Genomic DNA, 16,479 nt, shown 5'->3' with positions numbered 1-16,479 from the left:
CTACACTACCCATAATGCATTTCACTCGGCAATAACTGTTACAGCCTTAGATAGTGATCTTCAGCATCTCCCGCAACACTGTCATTGATATGACTGCGATAAGCGCGTGCTTCTGATGCTGCGTGTAGCTGAAATCAACCACACACCAATCACAATGAAAACATCGACCTTAGAAATAACGAAGGTGAACACTGGGATAATCGCCGATGTATATGGTGAACCCCCGTTAAAATGCATACACAAGAATGCTTATTTCATTTAACCTGTTTCATGTCCGTTACTATCGGCGTGTCCTCAGAGAGAGTACATATGCTCTAAACGGCATTTTGCTCCGGCTTTATAAACACAGATGCTAAATGCTGCTAATATGCTTAAAGGGGTCATATGATGCTTTTTTAAAGATCATTATAAGAGAAAGGAAAACTTGAAATTGCATCATATGACCCCTTTAATATTCGCTCCTGCATACAACACAAACTGCTAACATGACACTTAGTTTAAACTTGATTATGGTTGCTCATTTTTTTATTAAATTAGGCAGACTACGCAATACACACAGCGATATAGATTAGAAGAGCATTCACTTATCTTAGATGTTGATTTCGCTGTTTTGAAGCAAGCTGCAACAGCTACTGCAAGCACTAGTCATATATTTGAATGTTGAGCAGCGAGTACCCACTGTATATATATATATATATATATAATATATAGTTTATAAAACACACACCAATGTCTATGCAAGTGGACATGTTTTATTCATGACAGAAACACATTGTGTATGTAAAGTATAAACTTTATTCTTCTCCCAGTTCATTGGCCACTTACTATAGTAACTCACATCATATCGGACATCTTCGCCAAAAGGGAAAAGGAATGGGATCAGTGTATGAACAACAAACTGTACGAAATATATAAATGTGGATAGGACATTCAAGAATCACACACAATTAATAATGTCAAAGGAAGGTCCACCGATATGTTATTCATTCCAGAGTGCAGTATCTGTTAAACATATATTACTAAATTGTACTGGTTTAGCTTCACTTAAGAAATATTAATCCACAAAAACCTTTGAAAATATAAACAGTCAACCTTGAAGCTTTTACCTTTAAGCAAACTTTAAAAATCTTAGGTTTCTGAAGTGCCCTTTTATATTGCTATTTCATTTTGTTATTCGACCTGAAAATATCCAAGAAAGCTGGCATGGTGTTAAAACAATAACCAGCCACTCAACCAACCTTGCCACTTACTTTCATGTCTTTGCAGAGAAGTGGATGAATTTGCGTGTTGTAAATCTGACAGTGCTGAACAGTCACCTTAAAAAAACTCAAACCGGGGCTCTGCTAGAATATTTTAAACTTGTGAATTATCATGTAAAATTGATCTCAAACCAATGGCACTGTATGTTGAAAGCATGATAGGAAAAGAGTGATGTTACTAATAAATGTACGCCTGATAAAGACATGCTGTGTGATTACGCACTTAGATCTGAAGTCAAACTCAATTAAATGAGTCAAACTCAATTTAGATCGACAAACTCGATTAAATGTATCACTGTGGACTGTAGATCAGTGATCTAAACAGTGAAGTTTATGTTCAATGATATTCAGTGGCATAATAATATATCTTCAATTATTCATATGGGGGCAATTGTATTCATATGGATATGTGATTGATTGCACATTTTGATTTATTAATCAGAAAATCATGTAAGTCATTTGCTTCAAATTTGTAATTGACGGCCCTAATATTGAATACTAAAGTGATTGCTGTATTTGCTACAATCTTGGAGTAGTTTGTTACTGAATGCTCGACTGGAAGGAATATTGCATACACAAATCTCTTATTCGGCCATTTAAACAGACTTGCAAGAACTAGACTAATAAGAATTGTTTGATCATATACAACTACATTTTCAAGAGGCCAAACCTGCTGACACGTGGGCACCACTTTGAACCATACACATCAGTGTACTGCTGGCGTGGCAGTCATGCAGGCTTTAATGGTGCCGGTTTCCAAAGCTTGTACTGTGTGCTAATGAGCAACTGAGCGATTAAGTGGTGCCTGGAGATGCACTGAAAGAGGAAGAAGAAGCTGATGGCATCCACACTCAACCGGTCCGCAGTATCTTTATCCCTCACAACCTGCCTTACAGACCTGTCTCTCACTATTAGAGCTGCTAATTGCTTAATCAATCATGGCTTCATTAATTGATAGGCAGTTCTGATAATCAGGTATTTTAAGCTCAATTCAATTGATTGACTTTAATATTTTTTTACAGCTTTAAGAGTCTGTCGGCAGATGAATTATTTAGTGGTAATCATTCCTTGTCATAGTGCACAGCATAGAGAACTCAAGTGACACGTGACAAATGAATGATCTGTGTAGGTGAGCGCTAATGTATCACACTTAATTAGAAGAATCTTTCATATTCCTCTATGGAATTTTCTTTAATTTAAAGGTTAGGCAGTTTTGTTGTTGTTATTGTTTTAAGTAACACATTATTTCCCTACAAAGATTAATGTACTTATTAATTTAAATGTAATATTGTTTATGAATTTTTGTAAAAAAATATAAATTTTATCGTAGAGAGAACTCCTGCCTACTTTCCTACTACTGTATATTGTAGTATAATAAATATAATATAATATAAATATAATATTGTATAATAAAATTATGGCAAATAAAATTTTCAGTCTAATTAATTACATGATGTGCCAGTTAATTTATCTACAGTAATTAATCCCAAATTAATCATATATCAATTTTGGCTGAGAAATATCCTCCAAAGCATGATTTAAAATCATTAGAAAAGCAAGAAATTAGTTTTGATTAGAAATTTGATTCAGCGTTGCAAAAATAATGATAATAGCTGGGTATTTTTTAAAGGGGTCATATGATGAGATTTCAAGTTTTCCTTTCTCTTTGGAGTGTAACAAGCTCTTGGTGCATAAAGAAGATCTATAAAGTTGCAAAGACTAAAGTCTCAAATCCAAAGAGATATTCTTTATAAAAGTTAAGAGTCAACCACGCCTACCTAAAACGGCTCGTTCTAACACGCCCACGTACGCTCCTTCGTCGAATCCGCTGGCAGCGCCGTTCTCAAGCCCACCTGCCTCTGCTCACTCAAGTCGGTCTCTGCTTACGCTAGGTGTGTGACGCTGTTTGGTTGTGAAAGCGAAACTACTTTGTTTGGTCTTCCAAAAGAGGACACGACTAGAAATCAGAGGTTAAGTTGTATTTACAATATTGTTCCAGAACAGTTTAACCCAAATATTCAGATGTGTCCATCGCATTTTATGGAGGACTGTTTCCTGGTCCTGGGAGAGTAGACTACAATGCCGGCTGTTCTGACTCACAGACTGTAAGTACGTTTTTTATATTTAAAGAATTTGCCACTGACGATTCAAACGCGAGTTTTGAGCAGTGTACAGTAGCACTTGTTGTTTGTCATTTCTCCGATCACAAATGCAGACATGGTTTTATGTTTACGCGGCACGATGCAACGCAACACGTAAAAAGGTAGTAAGTCATTATAATCCGTAATTATGTCCCCACTGGATGCAACAAATGCCTTGTTTATAATGGGTTTTAATGTTTATGTCTCGTCGCTCCGGCTGGACAGGGCATCACAATATATGTTAAGGGACGTAACATTTCCGTCACCCGCTTGAGGTATTCGGCCAATCACAATGCTCTGGATAGCTGGCCAATCAGAGCACACCTTGCTTTTCAGACCGATGAGCTTTGTAAAAAACGCGTTTCAGAAAGGCATAGAGGAGAAATAATAATGTACAGTATGTGGAAAATAATGTGTTTTTTTAACCTTAAACTGCATAAACACATTTCATTACACCAAATAATGTTCTTTTTAGCAGCATCATATGACCCCTTTAAATGAATATTAAAATAAATGTATTTATTCCATGGTCTGTCTGAATATTGGATTCTGATTGGCTGGTAGTTCCTGTGCATAATAAAATAGCCTAGATACTAGATCGCTACATTATATTTCTCAGCAACGAGGTGTTTTTGAAGTAATTCCTTGTTTGTAGAGAGAGAAGCACAGATTCAGCAGGTAAAGCACACACAACTGTCATCACTCTCTTTTTCTCTCTCGATCGATCAATAATTAATTGAAATAAATGCTATAATTTATTCAAATAAATGTGATCTTACTCCACTATTTCATCTTTATGTCTGATTTGAAGCGGGCAGAATGCTAGTGCTAATGTGCCACAACTGACGAAAATAACTCATTTTTACCCTTCTTGTCAAATACTGCGCTGCAAAGAGCAATACTAATTTTAACTTGGCCTCCACGTCATGCATTTAAAATCCTTTAATGCACGGCAAACCGTTGATTATCCCTTACATATATAATGAAATGCTGTGTTGCTCAGAGACGCACAACAGTTATGTTGCGGCTTTGTTTAGAAAAAAAACGTTTAGTTTGTGAATTGAGCAAAACCAGACAATATTGCGTCTAAACTTTTACATAATATTAATAGATATTCGGGGGGGGGGGAACAGCACTCTTGCTTGTTTGATTTGCATAGGATATAAATATGACAAAACCCATACAAAATTGTTTATACAACCACAAAACCTCTACATCTTGAATGCATTCATAGGCTGCATCACATCAAATCATTGTCCTGCATCATGTTCGTCAGCAGCAAATGCATATATATCTTAGACACTATTATGTTTTGCAACCATGCCACAAATGCAATAGTGCTGGTAGTGATTCTCTTTTCCCCCCTCATTTTCTATTGGCTCTTGAGTAATGGTGAAGCTCTTGGAATAGTGTTGGATTCCTGTGGACCTTTAATGAGCCAATCAATGCCATATTTTACCATCTACAACACTAGATACGAGTGTCTCCATTCCTTTCCCCTTGCTGAGTTCATTGTACCCTTCTTTTCAACTGTCTCACCCCATTTGCGTCTTGCCTGTCTTGTCTACCTCTGTCTGTGTCCTTGTCTGTCTGAGCCAGTCAGTGTGTGTGTATGTGTGTGTGCATTCAAGGCTGAGGGCACGGCCTTTCTACTCCAGTCTCTAAACCACCCCAGGCTTTAATTACTTCATTTGGATAATGAGTCAAATCCAATCACTCTTCTCCACTGTTCTGAATTAGTATACAGCTCTTATTATGGCAGCACCAGACCCAGTTTCCTCACACCAGCTGCCCCGCAGTGACACGTCTTCATTCCTCACCCCTCGTTCTTTCACTTCACTTAGAGAAAGGCAGAGGATGGGGGGGGGGCGTTGACGAGAAGAGCAGAAACGCGATAGAAAAATCATCCAAGGGGGAAAATATGAATATGGAGCAGAAAGACCTGTTGGGGGAAAAAAAAGGTTACACGCAATGTCTATGCATAGATACTTTTTGAATGAAAGGCGGTGATATTGAAATGACATTTCCATATTGTGCTGTGTATTACATTTATAAAGTCGAGGAGGCTGTTTTGAAACTGTCGCCTTTTAAACAAGCTATTCATCTTTTAAAGTAGTCAGATTACACAAAGCCTTATGATGAGTAGTTAGCTGCATGACTAGTTACAATGAAACGGTAGAAACATTTCTTTAATACAATTACTTGGAAACCCTTGTGAAATAGAAGTGTGCTGTATTGAATAAGCACTTGAGGTGTTCTTCGGGTCTTCAAAAAAATTATAAAACTGTACTTGTGGATAATATAAAATTAATTAAATAAAAGGCCACTTAAAGGTACAGTAGGAGATCTTGGAAAATGCTAACTTTAACCTGATAGCACTGAAAGCAAACGTCCCACCCACCCTGCAATCGCTGTCCAAAGCCACGCCCCCTGAACGCATAAACGCTTACAGACCAGAATACCAGAGACAACATTACTACAATTGGCTACATCAGCGGTTCCCAATTCCAGTCCTCGTGAGCGTATATGTTCCATACAAAGGGCATTAAAGTGTGAGTAGGAGTAGGGGGCAATGAACACTGTGTAGGGATCATATCTATCGGAACAGAGTTCATGCACGTAGCTCACTTCTAACGAGCTGGTTATCTGAATCGGGTGTGTTAACTAAGCGAGACATGCAAAATATGCAGAGCTGGGGGGGGCATGAGGTGTGAATGAATGTTCTAAAGTGAAGTAAACTTCAATGGATTTCCCCTGCTCAGGGAGTAGGGGGCAATGAACACTGTGTAGGGATCATATCTATCGGAACAGAGTTCATGCACGTAGCTCACTTCTAACGAGCTGGTTATCTGAATCGGGTGTGTTAACTAAGCGAGACATGCAAAATATGCAGAGCTGGGGGGGGCATGAGGACAGGAATTGGGAACCACTGGGCTACATCATGTGTCATTCACCGGTGAGAAAACTTTAAAAGTACTACAATACCAGGAAGGAAGATCGGGTTGTTGATGTTTGTCTACCATTCTCGCTCTGTCTGCACAGTGTGCGTGAACACGCTAATGACGTATCCTGTCTGCGCAAACTGGGTGCACAGAGGTATGCTAATACATACGTTGACAGGCAGGTAGGAAAGCCAATCAAAACGCTCGGTCCGAGCGTTTTGATTGGACGAACATTTCTTGGTCCTACGCCATTCCACAGAATATATAAATACAGATAAATACATTTAGACCACTTAACTTAATGTTTGCTATCGGGATGTGAAGAGACTTTCAACCAGCATAACAAAAAATGTTTCTGAAGATAATCACCTATTGCACCTTTAAGTGTACTTAAGAGTTTTAATAATATTGTGTCATGCTTTAAAGAAGACACACTTACTTGTATGTGTTAACTAACATACTTAAACACATGTAAATGGCTTGATTATAATTTCAACTGTATTGTGTTATTTGATATTGTAATTTAAGTATTTAAAATATACTAAATTACAAATTCATCATTATAATTGTGTAATTACAATATATATTTAAATACATAACCTACAAGTTTCAATAGAAATGACATTAAAGTATATTTTAGTTTACCATAAATGCTTGACAGTACATTCAACTGTTCACTTTAGCCATATTTCAAATATAGTAGAAGTAATTAAGAAATGACATATATGTATATGTAAGTCCTACTCAAAAAACAAAATAAAATAGTTCAAATATTTGTATTTGTAAATATTTATATTAATATATATATTTAAACTATATACATTTTTCATTTTATTGTAAATAACATTCAATTAAGTTTTGAACATATATATTATTATATTAATATTATTATTATGATTTGTAATAAGTACATACAGTGGTGTGAAAAAGTGTTGGTCCTGATTTCTTATTTTTTTGCATGTTTGTCACACTTTAATGTTTCAGATCATCAAACAAATTTAAATATTAGTAAAAGATAACACAAGTGAACACAACATGCACTTTGTCAGGCAGGTCCTATTTAAGAGATTTCTTGATTGCGAACAGGTGTGGCAGTAATCAGGCCTGGGTGTGGCTAGAGAAATTGAACTCAGGTGTGATAAACCACAGTTTTAAAAGGGGGGCAAACACTTCTTCACACAGGGCCATGTAGTTTTGGATTTTGTTTTCCCTTAATAATAAAAACCTTAATTTAAAAACTGCATGTTGTGTTTACTTGTATTATCTTTGACTAATATTTAAATTTGTTTGATGATCTGAAACATTGTATTTATGCAAATATGCAAAAAAATAAGAAATCAGGAAGGGGGCCAACACTTTTTCACACCACTGTATGTGCTATATGCTAAAATGTGCTTCTCTTTCACAAGGGAAGTTTTGCAACAACAGGCATTAAACATTAAAAATAAAACCAATTTAAAATAAATAAAAAATATTAATAATAATAGAACAGTAAAAATAAACGAAATAATGTGGCAAAAAAAAGTAACTTACATACCGAATACGGTATGAGAGTGTGAAGACTGTTTTGGAGAGTGTATTTGATTTACCTCAGTTAGCTCAGTTATTAAGCTGCCCACACAATATAATATGACTTTAAAAACCTGTGATGTAGCGTTATGCCAGCCTACACCGTTACTCTGGAAATAGCTTGTTAATGGCTGCTTGCTAAAGTGACATGTTGGAACCTGCAAAGCTGCTGTCACATTACTGAAAAATGTGGTTAAGTTAGTATCGCTGCTTGTAGTTACTCTCCATCATTGATGAGGCACAGTGCTCATGGAGGCAATGCCAGTTTGACTTTGGCTTGCCTCATTGCCCGCTTCCATTTCTTCCAATAATTTCTACACGTTTGGGGATAAATAAAAATGGCACAACCAAATTAAAATGTCTGTAAGCATTAAGTTGTCAGTTTGTACAGAGACTATCACTGTTTGTGCAGCAAGTTGCAAAACTTTAGAGCCAGAGGACCAGTGATCAATCTGATAAAATCACATATCAAACTATGAATACATGCTCCATTTCATCCCACAAGCACATACATAGATGTTGGGCTGAGTAGTCAATGAGTTCTACAACTATCCCATACTTGTGCAGTCTAGTCCCAGATCACGTGTGATTGTTCAGTGGTACTGACGACAGCAGGAGGAAAATTCCTTCATCCACAAACTGTGTCCCGGTTTATTTGCTTCTCATTTGTTTCGAATGCCATCCTGTTACGACCAAATCTATTTGTAATTATGAGAAAATACAGTGTGCAATTTGCATTCACAAAGCATGTTTTAAGCAAACTGCATGGCTGCAACTTCTGAGATAATCTGTGTTTGATTAGTGTGGGAGAAAATAATTAAATGTAGTGACTAACCTAACTATATTCAGCACATCACTTCAGTTGTGTGGGACCCTGGATACTGCACGCGTGTCGTTTACACTAGGTAAACATTTATTTATTGGCTAGTAGTCAACTGTTCTTCTGGAAAACTAGACGACTACTAAAATTAAGTAGTCATACAAGTCCTAAAACACATTTGGTTTGGTTACTCCAACCCTCACCCTAGATTAACTTCAATCCTTTTGATAATGAATAATGCTATGTTTCACAAATACCCTTGCCTTGCGGTAGGACCTCGAAATTACCCAATGGGAGTTTCAAACTCTGGTAACCTATCCACCATCTCCGACCCAAATTCATTCCAATTACACATTCCAATCACTTTCCAAAAACTGACCCTGAACAAATATTTCCAGATAATTCTCTTCCAGATATTTACTTACCCAAGGTCATTTTCCTAATCATCTGCAGACCTGCTTATATCAAAAAGACAAAATGAAAATATAACTATCCTATCTTTTAAATGGTTTCCATCCTTTAGCTAGAGACATTCCAGCATTTTAATTCGGATTACGAAGATTATTCCCCTCAGTCCAATTTACCCTTCCGATTGGAGATAATGTCTGTGGGAGCAGAATACACTCATAAATGAGGGAATGAGCCTTTTAATCCAGTAGCCGTAGTCAAGTTTGGGAGATAACTGGGTTGTTACAGTCGGAGATACGGGCAGATAAAGAGGCTGAGAGAAAGGCAGAAATTATTGGGCTGACGTATTTGGCGTAATTTGAGGAATGGCAACATACAGTGTGGGACGTACCGGCTTGCTGAAGCTATATGAACATGTGGGTGGGTGGGTGATTGGTTGGCTGTGTGATTGGCCTCCTGTGGCGAGGCAATGCCGAGCCCAGAGTAATGGTTTAATCAGTGACCAGCAGTATGGAGCTATGTGTTTGCTCCACGGGAATGCTGCGGAAACAAGACTCCATGCTGGCACACTCTAATCCCACTTCGCCTCTTTATATGTGTGTGTGTCATGTAGGCACAAGGGAATGTGTCTGTTAGAATGCACACCAGAACAGCCTTGTATGAAGCATGTTTACCTCAGCAAATCTCCCAATCATCTGAACAGGCATGAACCCTTAAATCTACACATTTATGGCAAGATTACGCAATCCATCCCCGCGCTGATTTCGCCACACTTGCTTGCTGTAGTGAGCCTGTGTGACAGCTACACGACTGTGTGATGTATGATGCAGTTACATATGTCCACATTCCATGGCGGCCACTAAGTGCTCAGGGTGTAAGAGAACAGGACAAGGATTACAAAACCGTTGAGTGGGAAACCAGCTTAGAGAGTCACAAGCATGTTGTTAAGTGCACTGGGATGAATGGTTGACATTAGCAGACAAAAGGAGCATGCTTTTAGACCCTGTTCTGAGTAACGTCTGACTTTCACATTGACCTCGGAGTGAAAAGGGGTGGCTCAGAATCAGAGAAATTTACATTGTGGTCCTTCGTCTCTCAAGCAAAGCAATGGAAAGGCAATTTTGTGTCCGAAGCTGAATGGATGTACTTGTTCCATTTGTCCATGTAACAGAGTCTGCACATTACTGTTACTTACAGAAGCGTGCAACGACTAAGCAGGTTTTTCAAATTGTCGGCTTTTTCATGAAAAAAGTTCCCTCCGTTTGATTGCAAAGTCTTTGAAGCTGCAAGAGCTGAAGGAATGAATTTCAGGAGTACTGAGTGCTTCATTGATCAGTTTTTCCTGTGCATGGAACTCTGTGGGTCAGATCCACCCCCTCATCTTTCAGCACAATGGACAGCTCCACAGGTTCCCCCTCTCTATTTGTCAGCACCATGGAGAGCTCCACTGCCTGGTTTTTGTCCTTCTGTGAGTGGAGGCGGCTGGCGGCCATTTTACGTGGCTGGATCTTCAAACTCTTTGAAAGCTCTTGTTCAGATAAAGTATGCCACTCTGTGCCACTCTCAGGCCCTCTCAGCCAGGCACAATGATTAACCCTACGGCACCTACAGCCCTCTTAATGTGTCTCTCTCTCTCTCTTAAATTGAGTGTAAATGGCAGACGCCATGTGTGGGCAGAAAGGGCCGGCGGTGGGTCTAGGGTCGGATCTCTCCTCTAGGTGCTGGTTCTGCTCAGGCGTTTGGTTATTGGCTCCCGAAGCGATTTGGACACATGGTAGCTGATGTTCTATTCTGGAGCCTTGCATTCGGAAAGCTGTGTGAAGGAGTGGGAGGATGTTAACAGAGTGTGTACGTAACTCTCACAGTTGGTTTGAGAGAGAGGGTAAATAGTTTGTTCCTCATGACTATGAAGGCTGAAAATATGATCACTGGCTGTGAAAAACCCTTGTCCATTTATTAATTATTTCTTTCTTTTCCCTTTAAAGGTTTTTTTGTGGGTCATAAAAGTTTGCTGTAATAAACAGCTCCCTATGCTGTAAGAGTTATTCTTAATTAGCAGGTTTCTTCATGACCTGCTTATTACATCAGTAATCTATGCAAGCGCTAGGCTCATTTTAAAATAGACATGTAGTCAAATTTGACCCTGTTTATTTTATCAGTAACTTATTATATTATAAGTTACTGAACTTATTGTGCACGATTCATCACTTGTTATTTTCTGCCTCTCTTTCTTTGTAAACCCCAACTTTCTATCCTTGTGCTATGTAAAATCCACACTTAATGATTCAGTCAATTCATATGTATAAAATCAGGTCCCATTCCCACAAAATATCCTGTTTCACTCAGAATTATGCTAAATTACAGTAGTAAATTGGGTTGTGAAGAGTTCATGCTGAATGTGTTTCTCTTTCCTCATGCAGCGTTAAGTCGCTCTGCAATGCCATTTGGTCTGATGAGGAGGGAGTTGGCATGTGAGGGTTACCCCATCGAGCTCCGCTGCCCCGGCAGTGATGTCATCATGATCGAGACAGCCAACTATGGTCGCACGGATGACAAGATCTGTGACGCCGACCCCTTTCAGATGGAGAATGTACAGTGCTATCTGCCAGACGCCTTCAAGATCATGTCACAAAGGTACATCGGAACAGTGTTCCTTTTTCTGTCTATTTTAGTCATAGTTTTTGTCTTTTGATGATCAAAGTTCCTTTAAATTTAAACAACATTTTGGCATATTCATGCATTTTAGTTATTTTTTTCCCCTCTGAATAGTGGCAGCCAAAAAAGATGGCATTTTAGCTGATAATAATGAGTAAAATGTGTCAAACAAACAGAGCAAACAAATATCACACTTCTCTTCAACATATCATTGGGGTTAGTATATGTGTACAGTATATTATATTTGCATGAAATGAATACTTTTATTCAGTGTTAAATTAATCAAGAATGACAGAAAAAAAAGTATTGGATTCGTATTCCAGATAAATGTTGTTCTTTTGTAGTTTCCATTCACCAAAAAAAAAGAAAAAAAAGAAATGAAAACATACATAGACATACATACAGAAATAAGTAAGTAAATAAATACATGCATATATACATACTGAAAAGAATGTATCATGGTTTCCACAATAATAATAATTAAATATCAAACTGTTATCAACATTGATAATAATAAGAAATGTTTCTTGAGCAGTTAATCCGCATGTTATAATGATTTCTGAAGGATCATGTGACACTGAAGACTGGTGTAATGATGCTGAAAATTCAGCTTTGCATCAGGAATAAATTACATTTTAAAATATGTCAAAATAGAAAATATTTGTATTTATTTTTTGGTGAGCATAAGACACTTACATTATTATATATTTTTTTTTTAACAGTAAATGTGTGTATTGTAATCAACATTACATTTTAATTAAAACCTTTCTGATTATCATCATGATACATATTTTTGGTCTTGTCTTCATTATGGGGGGTTTTCAACATTAACAGTGCATAGGAGCGAAAGGGTGGTATAAATGTTACAAATGATTCTGACTGTTCATGTCACTGTTTTGTTTTGCGTGCACTGTGTATTCCAGAGTGTATTGATACGGTTGAGTGATTAAGTGACTGTTTTGTGTGTGTGTTTGAATAATGTGTGTATAACTGTCTCTGTGTGTGTGTGTGTGTACTCCGCCTGCAGTTGCATTCCCTGTCTGTGCTCAGCATTTGCTTCCTCTGAGACGAGATCAATGATTCCCTCTTCTAGCTATCCATCAGCCTTGTAATAGAGAAAGAGAGAGAGAGAGAGAGAGAGAGAGAGAGAGAGAGGGAACCGAGGAGGCATGTGGGAGGGATGAGTAGATTGAGAGAGGGATTGGACTGGGAATGACGCTGCACTAGTAGAGAGATGATGAGGGGATATATAGAAAGAGGGATTTGAAAAGAGAAGTGTCTCTGCATCTGTTTGAGGCAGAATAAATCTTTACTGTGCTTGATCTGTGTTCGCATTTTATACCAATAACAGCCCTGCATTCATACATTTATCTGCTTTAGTCGGAGGCAATAGCTCTAAGTAGGTTTGAGCTGGAGGAATAGTCTGCTGCCTCCGCACCCCTCCGACTGACGCTATCTGTCATATGATCACACCGGGTGAGAAATTATTACCGTGCTTGCCAAGGCTCATGCTTAGGACCAGAAATTTTACAAACCCCTAACCTTGAGTGTTACATTTTCGACATGCGGCCTGTGCCACAGCATTTGTGCTACAAACCTGAATCATAATTGGAGTCTGTCTTTTTGAGGAGAGTTTGATATTACTTTTCTAAGCTATCAGAGTTTCGGTTTTAGATTAAGACAGTAGGTGCATCCGAAATCGCATACTGTCTGAGTAGGTATTACATTTGAATTTGAAATTACTTCACGACCATTACAAAAGTGCATTCTATACAGTATGAATATGGGTAGCATGAATTAATTGATGTTACTGTCACTTTACCTACAATCATCAGTTGCGTCACTTCACTGTCATTCATAAATCCTCTCCCATTCCCTCATTCCGACTACTCTTTTTTGAATACTATGAATTTGGACATACTACTCGTCTCGCATGCTGTTTTTCATATACTATAAAGTAGGGAAGTATGCGATTTTAGACACAGCGAGTGACTTCAACAGCGTACAATCACCTAGAATCATGCTACAAAAAAACACTCAGCATATCAGCATACTTATAGCATAGCAATCGTTTAAGTAGTCGTCAAGCGGTATGGAAAGATTTAATTCTACAAACCTTGCAAACTTCCAGTTATTTGATACCCTGAAATGTAGAGGGTTTGCGTGTAGAAAGTATGCAAATCTGCGCATCTCTGACTTACTAATGTTGTGTAATGGTCTGTCTGTGCAAAGGCCACATGAATGGGAAATGGTCAAGAGAGCAACTTTAAATCCTAAATATTAAACCGTTCTGAATTATTTCTGATTGGCTGCTACTGTATGTCGTAATAATATGTTCTCTTTGTATAAATAGTGTTACATGGGGTTTATTTAATAAAATGTCCCTACAGTGTTTACATTGCATTTCTAATGAGTTATGATTTTATGATTTTATTAATTGAATTATGATTTTATAATTTATTTTTTAATGTAACATAAGTATGCAAATCTGCGCATCTCTGACTTACTAATGTTGTGTAATGGTCTGTCTGTGCAAAGGTCACATGAATGGGAAATGGTCAAGAGAGCAACTTTAAATCCTAAATATTAAACCGTTCTGAATTATTTCTGATTGGCTGCTACTGTATGTCGTAATAATATGTTCTCTTTGTATAAATAGTGTTACATGGGGTTTATTTAATAAAATGTCCTTACAGTGTTTACATTGCATTTCTATCTTTATTGAGTTATGATTTTATGATTTTATTAATTGAATTATGATTTTATAATGTATTTTTTAATGTAATATATTCCTGTGTTGGCAAAGCTGAATTTTCAGCATCATTACTTCAGTCTTCAGTGTGACATGATCTTTCAGAAATCATTCTAATATGCTGATTTGGCGCTCAAGAAACATTTCTAATTATTATTAATGTTGAAAACAGTTGTGCTGCTTAATACTTTTGTGGAAACCACAATACATTTGTTTTCAGGATTGCTTGATGAACAGAAATGTCAAACTAACAGCATTTATTTGAAACAGAAATCTTTTGTAAGATTAAAAATGTCTTTACTGTCAACTTCTATCGGTATGTTTTCCAGTGTTAGGGTCAACTGCTATAGAATTAGAACCTGAATGTGGTAGAAAGAGAAAAACCGGCTACCATTGAAATACTTTAAATGTGTTAAATGTACGCTAAATGTGTCTCACTTTGAAGGCTGTGCACTCGGGAGGTAGCATTTTTCGGCCACTTACATCACTGAGGCTGTCTAATTTCAGAAAAGTAACCATTATAAAATTGATAGTTATTCCTCGTAAGGCGTAAATTATTGTAATTTGTTGATACTTTGGAATGTATTGGTTACTTTTCTGAAATGAGACAGCCTTAATGATATATGCAGCCCACAAATGTGACCTCAGGAGGGCGCAGCCTTCAAAATGAGACACAGTGAATGACTGTGATACAAAGGACCTCAGTAGGAGGCAACACAAACAGAAATACATGAGGAAAAAACCTCACTGTGGTTTAGAGAAAAGTGACTTGTGCAGGTGTAGTGCGCAAACTCAGAATACCTCAGCTAAAATGATGTATGTGTGTGTGTTTTAGGGATGTTTAGATAACTATAAAAAGTGTATCGAAATTATTGAATAGATCTGTTTAAATATTTGTTTAGTTTGATATATTATATTATATTATATTATTAAAGTTTGAGAACCCCTGATATAGACAGTCTTTCAAATTTGTATACAGTAGATTAACGTTTAATTTATATGGTTGTGTTCCCTTTCAGTCGGTTACTCTCGATGTCATGTCGGAGGACCGACGAATTGGGATCTCGCTTAGAGGGACCAATCTACTTTGAGTGTAAACTACGGTGGAGCGGTTGGTTGCGATGCAGTTGTGTCCTATTACCGCCTCCAACCGGCAGGGAGAACCGTGCCTCCCCTCCCAGGTCCGGCGTGGTCTTTGGGTCGTGCGATGTCCAATATGGTGGTCCGGGAGCGCCATTTCTGGCTGTGACTGGCTGACATGAGGTCAGTGTTACACACACACCAGACCCCGCCTTGGACCGGCTACGAGCCCCGGGCCGGGTCCCTGCATTTTTCTGCGCTGGCCCACTGCGGGTACGTCTGTAGTGCCGTTGATGCCACTAACGCGGTGTCTGGGAGCCTGGCTTGAGCTACCCAGCCCGTCTCGATGTCTCCTTCAAACCGTCAGGCTCGGCCAAACGATTCAGTCGCCCGGCGTCCCCCCAAGTTCAGTGGCATCCGCTTCACAACAGTGAAGGCGGCCAATGGTCCTGTCTTGCGGCCATAGGGCGCAGTCCTACTGGCGAAGGATGCAATAGAGCCAGTTCCTCCAGCCGATATGAAGATGGGGTTTTACAGCTCCTACTTCATTGTACCCAAGAAAAGCGGTGGGTTACGACCAATCTTGGACCTGCGTGTCTTGAGCCGGGCCCTTCACCGGTTACCGTTCAAGATGTTGACGCAGGAACACATCTTCGGGTGCATCCGTCCCCGAGATTGGTTTACAGCAGTCAACCTGAAGGACGCGTACTTCATGTGTCGATCCTTTCGCACCACAGACCATTGCTGTGATTCGCGTCCGAAGGACGAGCATATCAGTATGAGGTCCTGCCCTCCGGGCTGTCCCTGTTGCCCCGTGTCTTCACGTAAGTTGCAGAGGTACCCCTTGTTCCCT

The 16,479-nt window shown here is 38.5% G+C and overlaps 1 protein-coding gene across 1 annotated transcript in view; it reads left to right on the top strand.

The window, feature by feature from the left end:
- LOC107602693 (adhesion G protein-coupled receptor L1-like) overlaps window positions 1-16,479 on the top strand; it is a 141,174-nt gene that overhangs the window by 96,201 nt on the left and 28,494 nt on the right. The window contains exon 3 of the mRNA XM_016295262.1: window positions 11,560-11,773. Coding sequence (XP_016150748.1) covers window positions 11,560-11,773 — 214 coding nt within the window. The remainder of the gene's footprint in view (window positions 1-11,559; window positions 11,774-16,479) is intronic.

This window comes from Sinocyclocheilus grahami, unplaced genomic scaffold, assembly GCF_001515645.1.
Source record: "Sinocyclocheilus grahami isolate Dianchi unplaced genomic scaffold, SAMN03320097.WGS_v1.1 scaffold333.1, whole genome shotgun sequence".
Taxonomy (NCBI): domain Eukaryota; kingdom Metazoa; phylum Chordata; class Actinopteri; order Cypriniformes; family Cyprinidae; genus Sinocyclocheilus; species Sinocyclocheilus grahami.
This window is presented reverse-complemented; position numbering and strand designations above follow the sequence as displayed.